The sequence below is a fragment of the Salmo salar genome, chromosome 09 (assembly GCF_965601325.2).
Source record: "Salmo salar chromosome 09, fSalSal1, whole genome shotgun sequence".
In the NCBI taxonomy this organism is placed as follows: domain Eukaryota; kingdom Metazoa; phylum Chordata; class Actinopteri; order Salmoniformes; family Salmonidae; genus Salmo; species Salmo salar.
Genome location: NC_138299.1, coordinates 29,607,501 through 29,629,165, shown reverse-complemented (window position 1 = coordinate 29,629,165; position 21,665 = coordinate 29,607,501). Strand labels below are relative to the sequence as shown.

Sequence of the window (21,665 nt, the reverse complement as noted above, 5' to 3'; positions counted from 1 at the left end):
AGCCCCCAGCTGTGCCCTGGACACCATATGTGAATTGATCGCCCCCCATCTAGCTTCAGAGTTTGTACTGTTAGGTGACCTAAACTGGGACATGCTTAACACCCCAGCCATCCTACAATCTAAGATTGAGGGCATCTATCTCACACAAATTGTCAAGGAACCTACCAGGTACAACCCTAAATCCATAACCTTATATCATCCTGACCAACCTGCCCTCTAAATACACCTCTGCTGTCTTCAACCAGGATCTTAGCGTTCATTGCCTGCGTGCGTAATGGGTCCGCAGTCAAACGACCACCCCTCATCACTGTCAAACGCTCCCTAAAACACTTCAGCGAGCAGGCCTTTCTAATCGACCTGGCTTAGGTATCCTGGAAGGATATTGACCTCATCCCATTAGTAGAGGATGCCTGGTTGCTCTTCAAATGTGCTTTCCTCACCATCTTAAATAAGCATGCCCCTTTCAAAAACTGTAGAACTGATATAGTCCTTGGTTCACCCCAGACTTGACTGCCCTTGACCAGCATAAAAACCTCCTGTGGCATTCTGCATTACCATCAAATAGCCCCCGCGATATGCAACTTTTCAGGGAGGTCAGGAACCAATATACTCAGTCAGTTAGGAAATCTAAGGCTAGCTTTTTCAAACAGAAATTTGCATCCTGTAGCACTAATTCCAAAAAGTTTTGGGACACTGTAAAGTCCATGGAGAATAATAGGTCAAATAAAAAATGGTGCTATCTGGTTAGCTTAATAAGGAGTTTGAAATGATTTGATACTTGAGTATATTTTAACAATTACATTTAAAACCAAATACTTTTACTCAAGTATTTTACTGGGTCATTTTCTATGAAAGTATCTTTACTTTCACTCAACTATGACAATTGGGTACTTTTTCCACCACTGATCCGAAAGCCTCGCAAGGCACCCCAGGGCCGTCTTGGCAGCTGGGCACACAGGAGGCCATTACGCAGTGGCACCATCACGCTCAAGGAGAGCAACCCTGCCTTGTAGACCATCTTCTGTTGTCCCCCGAACAGACTTCTCAACCATCTTTGGGTCAGAGCGAGTGGAGCCGCCACCTCCACTTTCAGTTTCCTCAACGGTGCATTACTTGGCACACTGCTCAATTTCTTTACACTGCGCAGTTTCCTCAGTGAGCGATGGAGCCCATTTCCGTGTGCAATGGAGCTGTGCTTTGCCAGCGTCTTTGGCTTCGGTAATTCAACTTCTTTAGCCTCTCCTGCAACACCAGGATGTGAGAATGACATTTTCCACTGAGTTTTGCATCTTCTCGATCAACTCACCGTTGTAAAGAAAAGTGATTTGGTCTTTAAATGGGCAGATCACCCTTCATAATTTCAATCTAATTCCTGTCTGTGTCGCTCTGCCATTCAAGCTCCAGGCGTCGAGTCTCCACTCTCCAGCTGTGCGCCTTTGCTGATGCACTCATTCAGGGCTTTACACATCTCCCAGATCTTGTCCCTTATCGTGTTCCCCATTCCAGGCTTTTCACTCGTTCTTCAGGTCTGTGTTGTCTTTACAGAACCTTGTGCATTTCCTCTGTCACTTGGATTTTCTGGAGCTCTGCGTTTTCCACCAAGTAAAGATTCTTCCTATAGGTGAGGTCGGCTATCAGGACGCTCGTCATCTACATAAAGTAGCAGGCGTAGAAAGACGACTCAGCAGAGTTCCCACTTCTGTTTTTCAGGGGAAACAGAAGTTGGGTTGAAAATACTGTACCCCTGAAAACCGGATGTTAGCATTTTCTGCCGACTACGCATAGACTATCCACATGCGGCTCATGTGAATTAAGTATCTCTGCCCGACCGATGGTTCTACCGTCTTTCACTGAATCTTTGCCCCATCCAGTGTCTCGCTGTGGATGGCGAGAGCACTTGCAGTTGTACTTGAAGAACTATACCGCCAACGTTCTAGCCACTGGTTTTGTAAGGTCACAGTCATTATGATACAAGTCTCACCAAACTTCTGATACAAGAGGCCAATCTATGAGGGTGAATGAACTCAACTCATGTAAAACTAATTAAATATCTATGCATAAGGAATTACACAAGACAAAGACAAGTACACACACAGGGAACCTAGACATTTAAATCTGAAGCAAGCATTTTATTATTCAAGTCAATCGGATTAAGTCTTCAAATCAAAAAGGTCATTACCATAATTCCAATTTCCAAAATGTTCATTTGATAAAACTACCAACATACAATCAGAAAATACGTAAAACTATATAAAAATGGTCAGTGAGTTTGACTTACTGTCGGTATTGCTTCTACAACTCTCCACAGCAACACAGTTCATAAGAACTCTGAAAATGAGCACAAATCAGTGACAAATATTTAAGAGTTCATACAGTAACATTCTGTACCCCACTCCAAATAAGCAATGCCTTAGTGTTGCACTTAGCGACGCATATAACCATGAGTAGGTTTCAGTTCACCTATTGAACACTGTCTGGCTTTTCAGTTTTAAAAAACCCTGGTAAATTAGTATTGATAACGTCCTCTCTTTCCTCCATGACCCCAATCAGCTCTACCACCTCGCCAGCTACTCTTACTCTTACCCCCTCCCCAACCACCACCTCCCCGACCACCACCTCCCCGACCACCACCTCCCCGACCACCACCTCCCCGACCGCCCCAACCCCCTCCGCCGTCTTGTCTCTTCTGCCAGGCTGGCATCTCAGGGAGGGGGGCGTCTATCTCAGAAGGCCGGCCGCCTCTATCTGGCACCCTACCCATCAGGATCTATAGAAGAGAAATACAATGGTAGGTCAATGACAGGACAATGGATGGAGAACATTTTAGTCATTTATGCTGCACTTCCACCAAAGATGTACCCCACCCCAGTGTGTCGCCTGTGTTTTATGTTAATGCTAGCTCTAGTATAACTGTGTTTTCATCAGGAGTGTGACACTAAATACTTGGGGCAAGCATACTCAACAACCTCTGCACCATGGGCTCCCGAGTGGCGCAGCGGTCTAAGGCACTGCATCTCAGTCCTAGAGGCATCACTACAGACCCTGGTTCGATTCCAGGCTGTATCACAATTGGCGCAGCGTAGGCCGGGGTATGCCGCCATTGTAAATCAGAATTTGATCTTCACTAACTTGCCTAGTTAAATAAAGGTAAAAAAAAAAACAAGACAGTTGCTTTGTGAGGTGTTAAGGTTCACAGGTAGCTATTGTTATGTAAATGACAGCTGAAAAGTACCAGTAGCTTGGCTTTGGCCCCAAGTCAGAGACATGGTCCAGTGAGACACGGGTGCCAGTCCGCATAAATGGAAACAGAAAAGTCTGAGCCTTTTGGGTAAAACACTGGGGTAAATCTAAGATGGAAACTCAACATTAGTGCGATTCCACTGCTGGGTACTTGGCCTAAATGCTCAAGACTTATGTACACTCATTAGACATTTGAACACAATGTACCTTGGGTCACATTCCACAGTCTGGAAGGCTACAGTACCTTATTGACAGCACAGGCAGTATTCTCTCTGCTGGAGCCACTGCTGGTCTTCACCACGTTGCATATGTCCTCCCTGGCTGCCAGCAGGTGAGCCATGCCTACAGATGAACTCTGGGCCAGGGTGTGTCTCTTTGGCTGGTAGGCCCTGGCCATGCTATCAACTCTCTCCTAACAGACAGACAAGACAGTTTGTTGAGCATAGGACACGCACAATGACATTCTGCATAGAAAGAGCAGAAAGGGAGTAACCTGCCGATTTAAGGGGGTCACTAACGTTGAGACTATCAAGATACACCAGAGCACTCCACCTGCCTTGGCTCTCTCTGACCAGCCGAAGGACTGCACAGTGACGTCGAGACGTTTGATCAGCATCCTCCGTCGGCACTCATACTCTGAGGACAGGACCGTGTTGATCTGCTCCAGCCGCTCCTGTGGAGACAAGGCCCATATTCAATGCACACTTGGCATCACCTCATGCCTTAGCAGGAATTATACCCTTTGCCTCCACAAAAATGGGTGACATTCTGAATGCAGTGTGCTTACCCACTGTTCACTGTCGAGAGAGTTCTTCAGAACTGGCTTTCCAATGTGATCCTTTGGAAGCTCTTGAAGCACTGTGTTTATCTGGAAATACATAGTGCTTTCAGAAAGTATTCATACTCCTTGACTTATTCCACATTTTGTTGTTACAGCCTGAATTTAAATAGATGTCTCATCCATCTACACACAATACCCCATAATGACAAAGTGAAAACATGTTTTTAGAAAATGCTGCACATTTACTCAAATACAGAAACAATTTCATAAGTATTCACACCCAAGTCAATACTTTGTACAAGTACCATTGGCAGCCATTACAGCTTTGAGTCTTTATTGGTAAGTCTAAGAGCTTTCCACACCTGGATTGTGCAACATTTGCCAATTATTATTTTCTAACTTCAAGCTGTCAAATTGGTTGTTGATAATTGCTAGACAACCATTTTCAGGTCTTGACATATAAACTGTAACTTGGACACTCAGGAACACTCCGTCTTCTTGGTAAGCAACTCCATTGTAGATTTGGCCTTGTGTTTTATATTATTGTCCTGCTGAAAAGAGAATTCATCTCCTAGTGTCTGGTGGAAAGCTGTTGTTTTCCCTCTAGGATTTTGCTTAGTCACATTCCCTTTATTTTTTTATCCTGAAAACTATTACAAGCATACCCATAATATGTTGCAGCCACCACTATGCTTGAAAATATGGAGTGGTACTCAGTAATGTGCTATATTTGACCCAAATATAACACTTCGTATTTTGGACTAAAAGTTCATTGCTTTGCCACATTCTTTTCAATACTACTTTAGTGCCTTGATGCAAACAGAATGCATGTTTTGGAATATTTTTATTTTGTACAAGCTTCCTTCTTTTCACCCTGTCAACTAGGTTAGTATTGTGGCGTAGCTACAATGTTTTTGATCCATCCTCAGTTTTCTCCTATCACAGACATTCAATTCTAACTATTTTAAAGTCACCATGGTGAAATCCCTGTGCGGTTTCCTTCCTCTCCGGCAACCAAGTTAGGAAGGACGCCTGTATCATTGTAGTGACTGGGTGTATTAATACACTATCCAAAGTGTAATGAATAACTTCAACATGCTCAAAGGGATATTCAGTGTCTGCTTTTTATTTACCCATCAACGTATTGGTGCCCTTCTTTGCAAGGCCCTGGAAAACATCCCTGGTCTTTGTAGTAGAATCTGTGTTTGAAATTCACTGTTCGATTGAGGGACCTTACAGATAATTGTATGAGAGATGAGGTAGTCATTAAAAAATCATGTTAAACACTATTATTGCACACAGAGTCCATGCAACTTATGTGACTTTTTAAGCACACGTTTCCTCCTACTTATTGACTTAAGACATTTCAGCTTTTCATTTGTAAAGATGTCAAAGCACATAATTCCACTTTGACATGGGGTATTGTGTGTAGGCTAGTGACAAACAAAATCTCAATTTAATATTCAGGCTGTAACAACATTTGGAAAAAGTTAAGGGGTGTGAATACTTTCTGAAGGCACTACAGGATACAATGCATCTGTTGAATACAAAGACAATGATGAAATCGATGGCTATGCATTCAGGACTTTCTATTGGGTTAACGAAGGCTGTTTTTGCAGCTTTTGTATACCAAACCTTCTGAGCTCAGAGAGGAAGTGAACACACCTTTTTCCCTATCCCAGAGAACAGCTCTGCTACTCCCTGCTCTCTTGGCTCTGGGAGCTTCAGTGTTTCACAGATTGCCTGGAGATCATTTCGGTCTGTGTGTTCTTTGTCCTTAGCAGGTCGTCTCTTTACTATCTGTGCAGCTTGTAGCTCAGAGCATAAAAACACTGCAGAATAAAGATAGGAGCCACAGGTTAAAAAAAACAAACATGCAAAATGAAAACTCAAGACCAAAACCACCCGAGCCATGGCCTGTTCACCCTGCTATTATGCAGAAGGTGAGGTCAGTACAGGTGGATCAAAGCTGGGACCGAGAGACTGAAAAACAGCTTCTATCTCAAGGCCATCCGACTTAAATACCCATCACTCTCCGGCCTCCACCCAGTACCCTGCCCTGAACTTCATCACCCCACTAGCCTGCTACCACCCGGTTACTCAACCCTGCACTTTAGAGGCTGCTGCCCTACTGTATGTACATAGACATGGAATCACTGGTCACTTTAACCTGTTAGGGCTAGGGGGCAGTATTTGCACGGCTGGATAAAAAAAATGTACCCGATTTAATCTGGTTACTAATCCTACCCAGTAACTAGAATATGCATATACTTATTATATATGGATAGAAAACACCATAAAGTTTCTAAAACTGTTTGAATGGTGTCTGTGAGTATAACAGAACTCATTTGGCAGGCAAAACCCTGAGACATTTTCTGACAGGAAGTGGATACCTGATGTGTTGTATTACCTTTAAACCTATGCCATTGAAAAACACAGGGGCTGAGGAATATTTTGGCACTTCCTATTGCTTCCACTAGATGTCACCAGCCTTTACAAAGTGTTTTGAGTCTTCTGGAGGGAGATCTGACCGAACAAGAGCCATGGAACGATGATGGCCCATTAGACACCTGGCGCGCGAGTTCATGTTGGGTACCCTCGTTCCAATACGTTATAAAAGAGAATGCATTCGTCCACCTTGAATATTATTCATGTTCTGGTTAAAAAAGGCCCTAATGATTTATGCTATACAACGTTTGACATGTTTGAACGAACGTAAATATATTTTTTCCCCTCGTTCATGAAGTGAAGTCCGGCGGGCTTAGATCATGTGCTAACAAGACGGAGATTTTTGGACATAAATGATGAGCTTTTTTGAACAAAACTACATTCGTTATGGACCTGTGATACCTGGAAGTGACATCTGATGAAGAGAATCAAAGGTAATGGATTATTTACATAGTATTTTCGATTTTAGATCTCCCCAACATGACGGTTAGTCTGTATCGCAACGCGTATTTTTCTGGGCGCAGTGCTCAGATTATTGCAAAGTGTGATTTCCCAGTAAGGTTATTTTTAAATCTGGCAAGTTGATTGCGTTCAAGAGATGTAAATCTATAATTCTTTAAATGACAATATAATATTTTACCAATGTTTTCTAATTTTAATTATTTAATTTGTGGTGCTGACTTGACTGCCGGTTATTGGAGGGAAACGATTTCCTCAACATCAATGCCATAGTAAAACGCTGTTTTTGGATATAAATATGAACTTGATAGAACTAAAAATGCATGCATTGTCTAACATAATGTCCTAGGAGTGTCATCTGATGGAGATTGTAAAAGGTTAGTGCATCATTTTAGCTGGTTTTATGGTTTTGGTGACCCTGTCTTTGAATTGACAAAACATTACACACAACTCTTGTAAATGTACTGTCCTAACATACTCTAAATTTATGCATTCGCCGTAAAACCTTTTTGAAATCGTAAAACGTGGTTAGATTAAGGAGATGTTTATCTTTCAAAGGGTGTAAAATAGTTGTATGTTTGAAAAATTTGAATTTTGACATTTATTTGGATTCAAATTTGCCGCTCTTGAAATGCACCTGCTGTTGATGGAGTGCACCACGGGTGGGACACTTGCATCCCACCTAGCCCATAGAGGTTAATCATGTTTACATACTGTACTGTAGTCAATGCCACTGACATTGCTTGTCCTAATATTTACTTTTAGATTTGTCTGCATTGTTGTGTATTGTTCGATATTACTGCACTGTTGGAGCTAAGAACAAGCATTTCGCTACACCCGCAACAACATCTGCTAAATATGTGTATGCAACCAATAAAATTTGATTTGATTTTTATGTTAGGAAAGGTGTAAGTCTGAACCATGGCAGAGCCGCAACATACCAAAAAGGGTATCATGGGCGGCAGGTAGCCTAGTGGTTAAAGCGTGGGGCCAGTAACCGAAAGGTTGCTAGATCGAATCCCCGAGCTGACAAGGTAAAAATCTGTCCTTCTGCCCCTAGGCTGTCAAGGTAAATAAGAATTTGTTCTTAACTGACTTGCTTAGTTAAATAAAGGTTAAATAAATAAAAAAATGACATGATGGTACTCAGCCCAGTATTCTGGACAGATGGCCAATTCAATACTTACATACTAGCTTTAGATAGTCTTTCTTATTCTGCAGCCCTTCCTGTATAATCCCAGAAACAAGGCCTTGATAAGGGCACTGCAACTCCTTCAGCATGCCACTCATCTCAAACGGAAGGCCATCAGTGTCACCTAAACACACGGTTCAGAATTAACAAAGCAATGGCAATAGTATCTGATTTACTAAAACACATTTAGATCAAATGGGACAGTGAGAGGTGATATCTTTTGGCTCACCTGAACCTGACGAAATGCTCTCTTCCAGATCACATAACGGTTTCAGACGGGATGCTAACCACATACATAGGTTGACATACTCCGGTGATAACAGTCCACCTTCACATGCTCTGACAAGCCTCTCCTCAGTCTGCAGAGGTCCTTCATACCTGCGCACCAACAAACAAATGATCTAGCTGTATGCTAGCATTGAATCATAGCTATGATAGCACTTGGATGTTGTATGGATGCATTTGCGAGGGAATAAGCAAGGGACCCTTATATTTTTCTACCACTGTCTAGAACGACTACACTAGTTAAGCATACTGAACAAAAATATAAAACTCAAACTTGCAACAATTTCATTGATTTTCCAGAGTTACAGTTCATATGAGGAAATCAGTCAATTTAAATAATTGTCATTAGGTCCTAATCTATGGTTCACGTGACTGGGAGTACAGACATGCATCTGTTGGTCACAGATACCTTAAAGAAAAACAGGCCTCAGGATCTCCTCACAGTATTTCTGTGCATTCAAAATTGATCAAATTAACTTGTGTTTGTCGTCTGTAGTTCATGACTGCCCATAGCATAACCCCACCACCACGGGGCACTGGGTTGACATCAGCTCATCCACACAATGCCATACACGTGGTCTGCGGTTATGGCCGGTTGGGCGTACTGCCAAATTCTCTAAAACAACGTTGGAGGCGGCTTATGGTAGAGAAATTAACATTCAATTCTCTGGCAACAGCTCTGGTGGACATTCCTGCAGTCAACACACCAATAGCACACTCCTTCAAAATTTGAGACATCTGTGGCATTGTGTTGTGTGACAAAACTGCACATTTTAGATTGGCCTTTTATTGTCCCCAGCACAAGGTGAACTGTGTAATGATCATGCTGTTAAATCAGATTCTTGATATGCCACACCTGTCAAGTGGATGGATTATCGTGGCAAAGGAGAAACGCTCATTAACAGGGAAGTAAACCCATTTGTGCAGAATATTTTAAAATAAATAAGCTTTTTGTGCATATGGAACATTTCTGGGATCTTTTATTTCAGCTCATGAAACATGGGACCAACACTTTACATGTTGCATTTATAGTTTTGTTCAGTGTATATTGCAGTGTTGGGGAAGCTACTCTGAAAATATAGGTTTACCAAGCTACCAATTACTTCACAATGGATGAAGTTAAGCTACACTAAAGCTCTAGTAAATATAGTTTACTATGAAAGCTACTATGAAAAAGTAGTTGACTACATCCAAACTACTTAGTGAAAAATTATCATATGTAAATCAAAAACACTTTGGGGTCATATGCTAACAGAAAGTGTAAGAGTACAGTATGAGTCATAATACCCATAAAAACCTAGCGTTCAAACAGGAAAATGGCTCAAATACTTTTTTCACCATTAATTTTTCCAATAGGGGATTTTTTAGAAACACTTAAAATAAGGCCTGTGTTTATCCTGGCCTGACGTTTGATAATCTCTCTAGGACAAGAACTTCCCCCTCCCCCGAAAAAGAAATACTAATTAACTGCTAATGTCGCTATCATATAGGACTACAAATGCCATGATGATCTGGACAAGACTGCCGAATCGAGGCAAATGTAAGAATCTCTGGATTAACCATCTAATGTTAGCTAAATGTAGTAATGAATACATTGGCAACATTTTTTTAAACGTACAATTCTGTGAACTATCTTGTGCAAGTTTTAAATTGACACAATACCTGTTAGCGAAGGAGTCTGCTAGACATGACGTGCAGGAGCTTGCAGGGATTTGTAGTTTTGCATGATGTCTACTTTGATGCTAATTAGCATTTTCGAATCTGGGAGTTAATAAAGCCGAATATATTGATTAGTCACCTTGCCCGAGAGATTTACATGGTTATCAAAACGTCACGCCGGGGTAAGCCTACACAAATCAGAGACCTTACAGTTGTTCGAAAATCCCTTATGGGAAAAATGTATTGTTTAAAGACAATTGGAACCTTACCCATAAAACCTAGCGGTCAAACAGGTTATTACTACACCTCCACTGTGGGGCTCTATTCAGCCCATTTAAAAACAAAAATATGTTTCAAGTGAGAATTGGGCCGGTCTGATGCCGAAAGAGAAAGGAAATGATTGCCTACTTAATCCAGAATGTATTTTTCCACAAAAAAGTTTAACGTTAGTTCCAGTAGTTAGCTAGCTACACCGCTACTCTATATGGCAAATGTATTAAAACACTAAAATTAGCTATCTAAATGTGAATTTAGTTGAACTACCACCAAGCTACTGTAAATGTAGTTAAAATTCCTGGTTGAAATACATGTTGTTCACTACTCCCCAACACTGTTATATTGCTAACATCCATGCTAGCGGGCAGCATCATCAGTTGTTGTGCATACTTGCTTACCCAACTTGTTCCAGCGCATCTAAAATATCACTTTCCATTGTGGTAGACAACAACATCAGAAGATTTCTTTTACTTTAACGATGTAACCGTAAGTTGAGTGTGACATTGTGATACAAACATCACCTACGAGCTAACCTAGCTACGCCGTTTTGAAAACCATGCTTCGAGTTAGGTGTAACGAAAATTAAATCCGTAATGGAACATGCATCTTGGTTAGTTACATTCCGCTTAGTGTGTTCCCGCTAATAACTTCCCGAGCTATCTTCCGTGGACTGAAAAAGTAGAATAATATCATCAAAAAGCGCACTTTGAAAAGGGAGTTACATGACATCCCATTCTGAAATATAATTTACAATTAATTTATGTGAATGAAAATGTGTAATTTGTGTTATGCCATGGCCCATGATCTGTAGATAATGCTATCAATCTACTATATAACCATAACTATCTGTCAGGTAATTCAACAAAATACTATTATGGTATATGTGACTTTCACATAGGAAAACATTATGCAATGCATTTCACTCGAATGGAAGGAATTGGTACTATAATAAAACCATCCCGCTTATCAGTCTTGATATTTGCTCAATGAAAAATAACATGAGTACAAGTTACCACTAGCTAGGGATAGCCTAATACCTGAAAAATATTCCTGGTTAAAAGGGCAGCTCAACTCCAAATGCAGACTTTGTCCAACCCCTTCAAATAAAAAAAATACATTCAGGTGAGAAGTTGTGGGTGGGGGCAATTGTTTGTAAGTATTGATTTTGTGGGAGGGTTAAAGTAGTTGTACCTGATGCCAACACATTCTCACCAAAGCATTATGAGCAAATATGGCTCAGACAGTTAGCGCACGGTGGTAAGGAGCCGACATCTTGACATTGCCATTTGCAACGTAAATTCGAATCCCCCCACGGGGCGCAAAAACGTATTTGAAATGTGGATTCACATTTATTGCGGTACTGTGTTGGAAAGAAATGTGCAATCATCACCTTGAAAATGAAGATTAGTGGCTCAATTAAATCCAACCCACATTGTACTAAATACTACAATGCTTCAACTTAAGATTTTTTGTAAATACTGTATATATATAAATCATTGATCTCACTCTCAACCCTGTTACATGACAATTTTGTCATACCATTTTGGAAAGGTTATGAAATATGAATTTGATGTTTGAGCTCAGTCTGGAATGTTTAGAGCAATCATGAGCATATTGATTTTAGTTCAAATTCTGAAGTGAAACAATAGTTTTGATAAATTAGGAGGCTGTTGACAGTGTCCCTTTCAGGCTTTAGTATAGCAAAAGTGATATTTTATATTTGTAACTGAATTAGTTTGAGGGACATATGATTTAATACGGAAATGTTGATTTTATAATCATTTTCAGACTACTTCCATAGCTTCCATTATGGGGTTGAAGACAAATGGTGTCCATATCAGAAGAGAATGCCAAGAGTGCAAAGCTGTCAAAGGCTAAGGGTGGCTACTTTGAAGAATCTAAAATATATTTTAATTTGTTTAACACTTTTTTAGTTAATACATGATTCCATATGTGTTATTTCATAGTTTGTCTTCACTATTATTCTACAATGTAGAAAATAGTACAAATAAAGAAAAACCCTTGAATTAGTAGGTGTGTCAACTTTTGACTGGTACTGCGTGGTCCCATGGTGTTTATACTTGCGTACTATTGTTTGTACAGATGAACGTGGTACCTTCAGGTGTTTTTGAAATTGCTCCTAAGGATGAACCAGACTTGCAGAGGTCTATAATTTTCTGAGGTCTTGACTGATTTCTTTTGATTTTCCCATGATGTCAAGAAAAGAGGCACTGAGTTTGAAGGTAGGCCTTGAAATACATCCACAGGTACACTTCCAATTGACTAAAATTATGTCAATTGGCCTATCAGAAGCTTCTAAAGCCATGACATAATTTTCTGGAATTCCCCAAGCTGTAGGCACAGTCAACTTAGTGTATGTAAACTTCCGACCCACTGGAATTGTGATACAATGAATAGTAAGTGAAATAATCTGTCTGTAAACAATTGTTGGAAAAATTACTTGTGTCATGCACAAAGTATATGTCCTCACTGACTTGCCAAAACTATAGTTTGTTAACAAGAAATTGGTGGAGTGGCTGAAAAACGAGTTTTAATGACTCCAACCTAAGTGTATGTAAACTTCCGACTTCAACTGTATGTTTGCAGTAAGAAAAGAGAGTTTTGATAAGTAATAGATTCCCATCTTTATTTAATGTAACAGAGTTGAGTTGAGATCGATGACCCCAATCTAACAATACAAATCAATGAAATATAGATATACAATAATGTGATAACTTGCCATTCTTTGCACCATATTGTTCACAAGACTTGTATGATGGCACTTCCAGTTGATATTGTAACATAAGTATAAGTTCCCTATTTTTATGGGGGAGATTGTTTGGTTTAACGGGGTTGAGGGTAGACTGAGGTACGCTACTAAATATTGTGATTTTAAATCAAAATCATGCATTTATTTGAAAAAAATAAATTCTCAGCAAAAGAGCACAAATAGATGTTTACATCAATGGCAAAATGTATGGATTATATATACCCTAAGTACAAATTCAGTGAAGGCCACGGGGGACATGACAAAATGCTTAGTGTCAGTTGAAAACAAGATATCTTCTGATAAAGATGAAATTCATGTTATGTTTCTTATACTTCATTACAGGGAACATTTCAATTTATATAAAAAAAGCTTTTTAAATTAGATGGTGACACAATAATTTAAAATATTGGACTCAAATCCTACCATTTCATGGAATGACCCAGATGTGTAAGAAACAGAAAGTGTGCCTTTTGAATTGTGTGTAATGTCAGTAGTCTGGTCAAGGAAGCATCATGCAAACTATATTGGCACACTCCACTTACCAAGACCATTACTAAATAAGGCACGCTGTCACCTGCTTTTATAGTGAGCCTTGAGGTGGTACCACCCAGCACATCTAGAAGGGAGTGTATTTCATACCAAACCCTCCCTTGATATGACAGGAGCACTATCACGAGTTGAACTGCTAGGGGCAAAAAGAGCTAGATTTACTTACTAAAGGACCAACATATCTCACTTTTGCAAAGAACTGTTAAAATGAAGACCAGAATATTTCATTAAAGTTACTTATGTACAATTTGGTTGCACAGTACATATGTAAAGTAAAGTCTCCACCATAATAATATAACACTATGGACTCCCCTCGGATCATAAGGAAACCTGAGGAGGAAAGAGAACGATTGAAGTCTTCAAAAAAAATCCCACAAGATAACAATTTTAAAACTCACCATTTTATTATGATAATGTTATTTGATATGACAAATTACAAGTGTATGCATATTTACATTATATATTTATGAAAAGTAACAAGTTACATCTGTATAAAGAAAATACAACTATGACATGAGTTATTGAACTATACATTTTACATCATATACTTAGAATTTTCAAACCATGGTAGAAATACCTAGACATATATAAACCAATATAACCAGAGCCGTTAAGATTTAGATGGAAACTATGATGGACGTGAGGCACTTTTTCAAGGTTGTCAGGATGTGAAGCCAATGGCACTAAGAAACTGAAAGAAAAGATGCATGAGAAAGAAAGGAAACAGGCAGTGTTTACAGAAGAATTAGAGTACCATTTATACTGCAATTTTCAAAACACAAATGTTTTCCACTATTTAGAACTAATCACAGAAATGTTATATCATCAAGCGCTGTAAGAAAAGCCATCATACATCATCAGTGCACCAAAGCATTGGAGAATTGAAAAGTAACCACTCAACTGCTGTGAAAAGAAACCTTTTAAACAACGCACGTTTATATAGGCATTTCTTTTTAACGCAGACAAAGTCAAGAATGTACATTTTTAAGCATTCCAAAAAATATGCACACTTTCCAAGATTGAAAGAAGAATAAAAGACTAGCAGCAAAGTGGTTAAAAACTGAAGTCTTATGCAAAGTTAACTGACAGGTAAAACAAATATATTAAAGCAGACAGACATGTTGCATATATAATACAGTACATGATAGCGAGTTACACTGTGCTGGTTAATGCAGAATGAAACAGATGATTTCAGTATCTCTCAGCTAAACTTGTATGAATGTACATCCTACACTTTACTCCTCAGCCAGCAAGTTTTTAAATCAGGTTCATCTAATCTTGGGTTCAGCTTGCGATATGCAGGGCAATCCAAATTACAATATGGGAGAAAACATTGATAAACAAATCAAATGCACACACACACACGGTTATATGCTGTCATAGGAACTAGCTATTGTTTAAAGTCTTTCGTAGATGACTTTTCTCTCAAATCAATAAAAAAATTAGTGATTGTATCTAGCAGCTTTATATATATAACTTGTTTTAAATAAGTGGACTGCCACTACTGTACCATGTTAGCACTCTAGCCTTCCTTCGTAGAAAACTAGAATGAATCTCCATTAAAAGCTCAATCGTCATTTCCATCATGAACGCCCTCCACTTTCAATGTGAAATAATACTAAAAAGGTGACCTATGTACATAATGCTGTCAATTGAAGCTACAGTATATGCTGACAGCAATGATAAATACAGCTCTATCTTTTAATTTCCAAAAAAACAAAATGGGATTCTGATCAGGTATTTAATAGTGTTACTTATTTATAGGTGCTTGGAGTTTGGTACCTGGGGTAAAGTGTCTCGTCACTGACTCAGTGTGGAGAGAGGTCTAAGTGTTTCTCATGGTCAACAATTTGCATAGAAAGTAAAGAGTGTTGGTTGGTACCTCGCATGGGGCATAAGAGAGGGATATGGAAGAAGTTGACTGCCCCCATCCAGTCTGGCGACGAGACAGGGTTGCCACGTCCTTCTCAAGAAGTGGTGGTCCAGGGGGTGGTGTGCATATCTATTGGCTACAGTACAGGGCTGTAATGACAAGCTTTTTAAATAGGGGTGATTTAAAAAAACAAAAAAAAACAATTGTCTAAATCAAGTGTCAAACTCATTCCACGGAGTGTCTGAGGGTGTTTGCTCCACCCTTGTACTTGATTGATGAACTAATTAGTAAGGAACTCCCCTAACCTGGCTGTCTAGGTCTTATCCCACAGACACTCAACCCTCCGTGGAATGAGTTTGACACCGCTGGTCTAAATTATCAAAGAAACCAATTTCTTTGTTCTCAAACTATTCAGGTACACAGGCAGATTTCTCAAAACAGTGGAATTAGCAATAACATAGTCTTTTAAAGATGCAGCATCGAATTAATACAACCGGAGGTATGTCTACAGTTATTGTGGCTATGTTCCTCGGAGTGAAATATGGATTTCAACAAGGACCTTCATACTGTATCTCCCCATCAACTTTCAACAAAGTCAGGTTTGTTACAATGAGTCAACACAGTTATCAGTTTCTATGATCACGGTGCTTGACATCTCACTGCATATGAAGACCTATGCACATATAGTGCGTAACAAACAATCATACCCAGATGCTATAATTACCTATAGGCAAATGCCATTTGACATTTAAAATGAGGCAGCTGTTCACTCATGACTGGGCAAATGTTACATGATGTATTCTCTGACTTACCGTGGACAAGCTGCAGAATGACTTTAACAGTAGTACATTTGACTAATCACAAAGGGACAGACATCCAGTACTTTTGAAATTTGAAGTTGATGCTGTAACCAAAGCTTGGAGACCAGTGCTTTCAAGGTGGGCTTTTCGCACACAATATTTGAGTTTGTTGGTCATTTCTAGTTTCCGACTAATTTAAAAAAAAAAGTTCTCCCCAAACTAGTCTAATTTAAGTGCCTTAAGTTCAACAAAGGGGCACTCAAGACCCCGACTCACCAACATTAAACAGAAAAACCTGCTGGTTGAGCAAAACTTCAGCTTTAAATAAAAAACAACAGTTTTACCATGAAGCAAAGATGTGATGGAGTCAAAATAGAACATCTGGTAAAGTACGTGGAAATGTGACATTTTGGTCTCATGGAAGGTGAGTCAAGAAGTGCTAACATTAATTCTTGACTTGTTCGGGGGATGGAGGATTGCAAAATACATTACAATATTTTCGCTCCTGCTCATGGAATTGATCACTTTATGTTGGAATGCAATTAAGTGGTCCAAATCACCTTACCAAAACAAGGAAATCATTCTAACATCTAGCTATGTCAGACTGTACCAGCAAAAGATAAAAAGGTTTTACCTTCTTTTTTTGTTCAACATTTGATGAGTAGGAAAAATAAGGAAACACGTACACATCCACCACAGCAACATCTGAACTGTTAAATGACTCAATAAGAATGGTCTTAAGGTTAATGTACCATTAGAATTGTGTGTAGGGGGGATAAACCATTCCTAGTGCAACTTCTCTAACAATTACACTGCCAGCGAATGCTCGAGTCATAAAGGAACTGCCAATGTTACCCAACTACAAATTCACAACAACATATCCCTTTTAGCATACTTCAAGTTTGTTTTCTGTATGCACAAATGTTTTTTCCTTTTTGCTGTTGTTGTGTAGTTGCTGCTCTCTGTACAAAAGACAATATTCCTTCACAAAGTTACACATTACTTGTAGGGAGAGTGACATGGTGGCCTGGTTGTTGTGTGTATTATGTACGAGTGTGAGTAAGAGTGTGTTTGTTTAGTAATATTTCCATGTCTGTTAATCTCAATGCCTTCTCCTAGCGTTCAGCTCCTGAACTCTACTTCACGCTCAGAGCCCGTAAAGCACAAGGTTAGTCTTCCGCTGCTCTCTGCGTCGAAGGACACAAAAGACCTCCAGAGCCAGGCGTCTACAACAACATATCACCCCCTCTGGGGTGAATGAAAAACAAGGTTGCCGGCATTTTAATACCCAGCTTTTTTCCCGCTTTCCTGTGTCAGCTAGCTGTGTTGTGGGTAGGTCATCCCGGGTGAGGGGTCAGAGTTCAGTCAGGTCACCCAGCGGCCTTGTGCTTGCCCCCGCAGCATCTGCAGGCCTCCCCACAGTGGTGGCAGGCTCTCAGCGGCAGGTAGCAGCACATACAGGGAGCGATGAAGGACAGTGCCGTCAGGGCTAGCCAGCGCAGGCAGAACTGCTCGTCAGCCGTGTCACACGAGCACGGGTCCGAGAAGTCTCCCTCCGAGTCGGACATGCAGTGGTACAGCATGCTCTCGGCACAAAGCATGCAACTGACTTTATAGATGCACTGCTTGATGGGGTCAGGAGCGTCCTGGCACTGCCCCCGCCGGTTGTCCTCATGGTTGAACATTTCCCGGCAGTAGATGCAGCGAGAACGCTCCCCGTCTTCCCGTCTCCGCCGCCCTTTTTTGGACTTGGTGAGTGGTGAGGGCTGCGCCTTGATGGAGGAGTCTTTACCCAGCCCTAGCCCCAGTCCTGTGCCCATACTCCCAGGGCCTGAGTGGGACTCCATGCCCGGCCCCTCGGGGAAGAGGTACTCACACTTCTTGCTGTCCAGTTTGTGGAAGAGGGCAGGGAAGTCAGGGTCCTCTCGCTCTGCCTCCTGCTTCCACATGACTGGGTGGCGGTAGTCCTCGTAGCCGCGAATCAGGATGTCCTTACGAGGGTTGATCCTTACAATCTCCTCCTCGTCCATGTGAAAGCTCACATGGCGCATAGACTTGAAGGACTCCTGATGGAGACAGTGTTATTTTATTTAATACAGAGAACACAACAGACATTTTAGCAGTGTCAGTATATATTGCATTTATTTGAGTATGCATCGTGAATGATCTTTACTGTCCTTCCATGTCATGTAGGACATTCCTCAGAATTAGTATACCTTATTAAACTAGATCTAACATGGAGGTTTAATCTCCAATGGCAATACAGGGCTAATCATATACTGTAATATAGTGGGTCACGGGTTCAACACACAAAATGGAACGTGGCTTTCCCACCTGTCCTGATATGAATAAATGAACTTTATAAAAATGGAGACCCGTTCCGAATGAACCCGAGGACTGTCAGACACAGTCAGTTCCGAAAAGGCCCGTGGAGAAACAGACCCAAACAAACGCCTTCCGATCTGGATCCGAAGACCCGTTCAGATCCGAGAGCAGAAAGAAACCTCAGACTGGACGCTGCCAACGCCATCAATAAACAAGTCATATTGGCCAAATGATCAACAGTTATGTGTCCTTAAAACCTGCCTATAACAAACAAAATAAAACATGTTGTATTTTTCAATGTGTGGAATATGCAAAACTTTATAGCTTATTGTTATATTGGTTTTTACTTTCCTAAAACAAATTGTTCACCTCACAGCTCAGCTGTCAGAGATTTGAGTGCTAAATGCGCCAGGGCATTGCATGCATATAGGCGTATCGGCCTAGGTGTCCACTGTATGATAATAATATTTAAAAAATATATATAAAAAAGGAAGATAAGCTTAGGCCTAGCCACAGAAACCGAGATATAGAGTTCCTATGTTCACCGGGACAAGAGGAACACCTACGTGAGAATGCTGTTCGACTATAATTCAGCCTTCAACACCATGGTGCCCTCCAAGCTCATCACTAAGCTCAGGACCCTGGGACTGAACACCTCCCTTTGCAACTGGATCCTGGACTTCCTGACGGGCGGCCCCCAGGTGGTGACTGTAGGCAACAACACATCCGCCACTCTGACCCGCAACAAAAGGGGCCCCTCAGGGATGCGTGTTAGTCCCCTCCTGTACTCCCTGTTCACCCACGACTGTGTGACCACGCACAACTCCAATGTATTCAATAAGTTCGCTGACGACACAACATGGTTGGCCTGATCAACGACAACGATGAGACAGCCTATAGGGAGAAGGTCAGTGACCTGGCAGTGTGGTGCCAGGACAACAACTTATCCCTCAGCATTTTGCAAGACAAAGGAGCTGATCGTGTACTACAGGAAACGGAGGGCTGAGCATGCTCCTATCCACAAGGCTGTAGTTGAGCGGGTCAAGAGCTTCAAGTTCCTAGGTGTCCACATCACTAAGGAATTATCATGGTCAACACACACCAACACAGTTGTGAAGAGGGCACGACAACACCTCGTCCTCCTAAGGGGGCTGAAAAAAATTGGTCATGGGCTCTCAGATACTCAAACAGTTCTACAGCTGCACCATTGAGAACATCTTGGTATGGCAACTGCTTGGCATCTGACCGCTCAAGGATTTCACCATGAGGCCAATAGTGACTTTAAATCAGTTACAGAGTTTAATGGCTGTAATAGGAGAAAACTGAGGATGGATCAACAACTTTGTAGTTACTCCACAATACTAACCTAATTGACAGAGGGAAATGAATACAAATATTCAAAATCATGCATCCCATTTGCAACAAGGCACTAAAGTGACACGGCAGAAAATGCGGCAAAGCAATTCACTTTTTGTCCTGAATACAAAGTGTTATGTTTGGAGAGAACCAGACTCCATTTTTTGTAGCATAGTGGTGGCTGCATCACAGTGGAGGCTGCTGGGGGGAGGATGGCTGGAACAGAGCAAATGCAATGGGTATGTGTTTGATGTACTTGAAACCGTTCCACTAATTCCGCTCCAGCCATTACCACGAGCCTGTCCTCCTCAATTAAGGTGCCACCAACCTCCTGTGCTGCATTATGTTATGGGTATGCTTGTAATGGTTAAGGACTGGGGAGTTTCAGAATAAAAAAATAAAAGGAATGGAGATAAGCACAGTCCAAATCCTAGAGAAAAACCTGGTTCTGTCTGCTTTCCACCAGACACTGGGAGATGAATTCACCTTTCAGCAGGACAATAACCTAAAACACGAAGACAGTGAATGTTCCTGAGTGGCCAAATTACAGTTTTGACTTAAATCTACTTGAAAATCTATGGCCAGACCTGAAAATGTTTGTCTGTTAATGATCAACAACCAATTTGACAGAGCTTGAAGAATTTTTTGAAGAATGTGCAAATGTTGCACAATCCAGGTGTGGAAAGCTCTTAAGAGACTTACCAAGAAAGACTCACAGCTGTAATCGCTGCCAAAGGAACTTCTACAAAGTATTGACTCAGGGGTGTGAAAAATTATGTAAAATTAGATTGTATTTCATTTTCAATAAATTAGCTAAAATGTCTAAAAAACTGTTTTAATTTTGTCATTATGGGATAGTGTGTGTAGATGGGTGATATTTTGTATTTATTTAATCCATTTTGAATTCAGGCTGTAACACAATACTTTCTGAATGCACTGTATATTTACATATCTACCTCAGTTACATTTACATTTTAGTCATTTAGCAGACGCTCTTATCCAGAGCGACTTACAGTAGTGAATGCATACATTTCATACATTTTTTTTTTTGCTGGCCCCCCGTGGGAATCGAACCCACAACCCTGGCGTTGCAAACACCATGCTCTACCAACTGAGCTACAGGGAAGGCTACCTCGTACACCTGCACATTGTCCCGGTACTGGTACACCGTGTATTTATTGTGTATTTATTCCTTGTGTTATTATTGATCTTTTTCTCCATACCCATTCAACCTCTCCTCTCTACCCGTTCAACCTCTCCTCTCTACCCGTTCAACCTCTCCTCTCTACCCGTTCAACCTCTCCTCTCTACCCGTTCAACCTCTCCTCTCTACCCGTTCAACCTCTCCTCTCTACCCGTTCAACCTCTCCTCTCTACCCGTTCAACCTCTCCTCTCTACCCGTTCAACCTCTCCTCTCTACCCGTTCAACCTCTCCTCTCTACCCGTTCAACCTCTTCTCTCTACCCGTTCAACCTCTCCTCTCTACCCGTTCAACCTCTCCTCTCTACCCGTTCAACCTCTCCTCTCTACCCGTTCTACCTCTCCTCTCCACCCATTCTACCTCTCCTCTCTACCTCTCCACCCATTCTACCTCTCCACCCATTCTACCTCTCCACCCATTCTACCTCTCCACCCATTCTACCTCTCCTCC

General features: G+C 41.0%; 2 protein-coding genes across 5 annotated transcripts in view; both read right to left on the bottom strand.

The window, feature by feature from the left end:
* Nucleotides 1-2,108: 2,108 nt before the first annotated feature.
* On the bottom strand, nucleotides 2,109-10,941 carry LOC106611156 (tRNA-splicing ligase complex subunit FAM98B). 2 transcript variants are annotated; one of them, XM_014211061.3, is made up of 8 exons: nucleotides 10,739-10,941; nucleotides 8,350-8,498; nucleotides 8,116-8,244; nucleotides 5,687-5,853; nucleotides 4,028-4,108; nucleotides 3,797-3,913; nucleotides 3,485-3,652; nucleotides 2,109-2,767 (listed from the first exon to the last, which is right to left on the bottom strand). In XM_014211061.3, exons 1-8 carry the CDS (start codon nucleotides 10,792-10,794, stop codon nucleotides 2,507-2,509), a joined length of 1,128 nt encoding a protein of 375 aa, XP_014066536.3. In that variant the 5' UTR covers nucleotides 10,795-10,941; the 3' UTR covers nucleotides 2,109-2,506. The 2 variants fall into 2 exon arrangements, with proteins under 2 accessions (XP_014066536.3, XP_082811829.1); XM_082955703.1 differs by lacking the exon at nucleotides 10,739-10,941 and adding an exon at nucleotides 10,068-10,703.
* Nucleotides 10,942-14,038: 3,097 nt separating this feature from the next.
* LOC106611155 (sprouty-related, EVH1 domain-containing protein 1) overlaps nucleotides 14,039-21,665 on the bottom strand; it is a 112,316-nt gene continuing 104,689 nt past the window's right edge. For all 3 annotated transcript variants that reach the window (XM_014211056.3, XM_014211058.3, XM_014211057.3), the window contains one exon: nucleotides 14,039-18,398. In XM_014211056.3, coding sequence (XP_014066531.1) covers nucleotides 17,703-18,398 — 696 coding nt within the window. In that variant the 3' untranslated portion in view covers nucleotides 14,039-17,702. The remainder of the gene's footprint in view (nucleotides 18,399-21,665) is intronic.

What these genes read in the sequence shown, in the direction of transcription:
- LOC106611156 (XM_014211061.3), bottom strand. Translation starts at nt 10,794, where the DNA reads ATGTTGTTGTCTACCACAATGGAAAGTGATATTTTAGATGCGCTGGAA. An exon ending in GAGCATTTCGTCAGGTTCAG is followed by an intron (nt 8,245 to 8,349) that starts GTGAGCCAAAAG and finishes CCGTGTGTTTAG; the next exon opens with GTGACACTGATGGCCTTCCG. An exon ending in CTGCCTGTGCTGTCAATAAG is followed by an intron (nt 2,768 to 3,484) that starts GTACTGTAGCCT and finishes TCTCTTCTATAG; the next exon opens with ATCCTGATGGGTAGGGTGCC.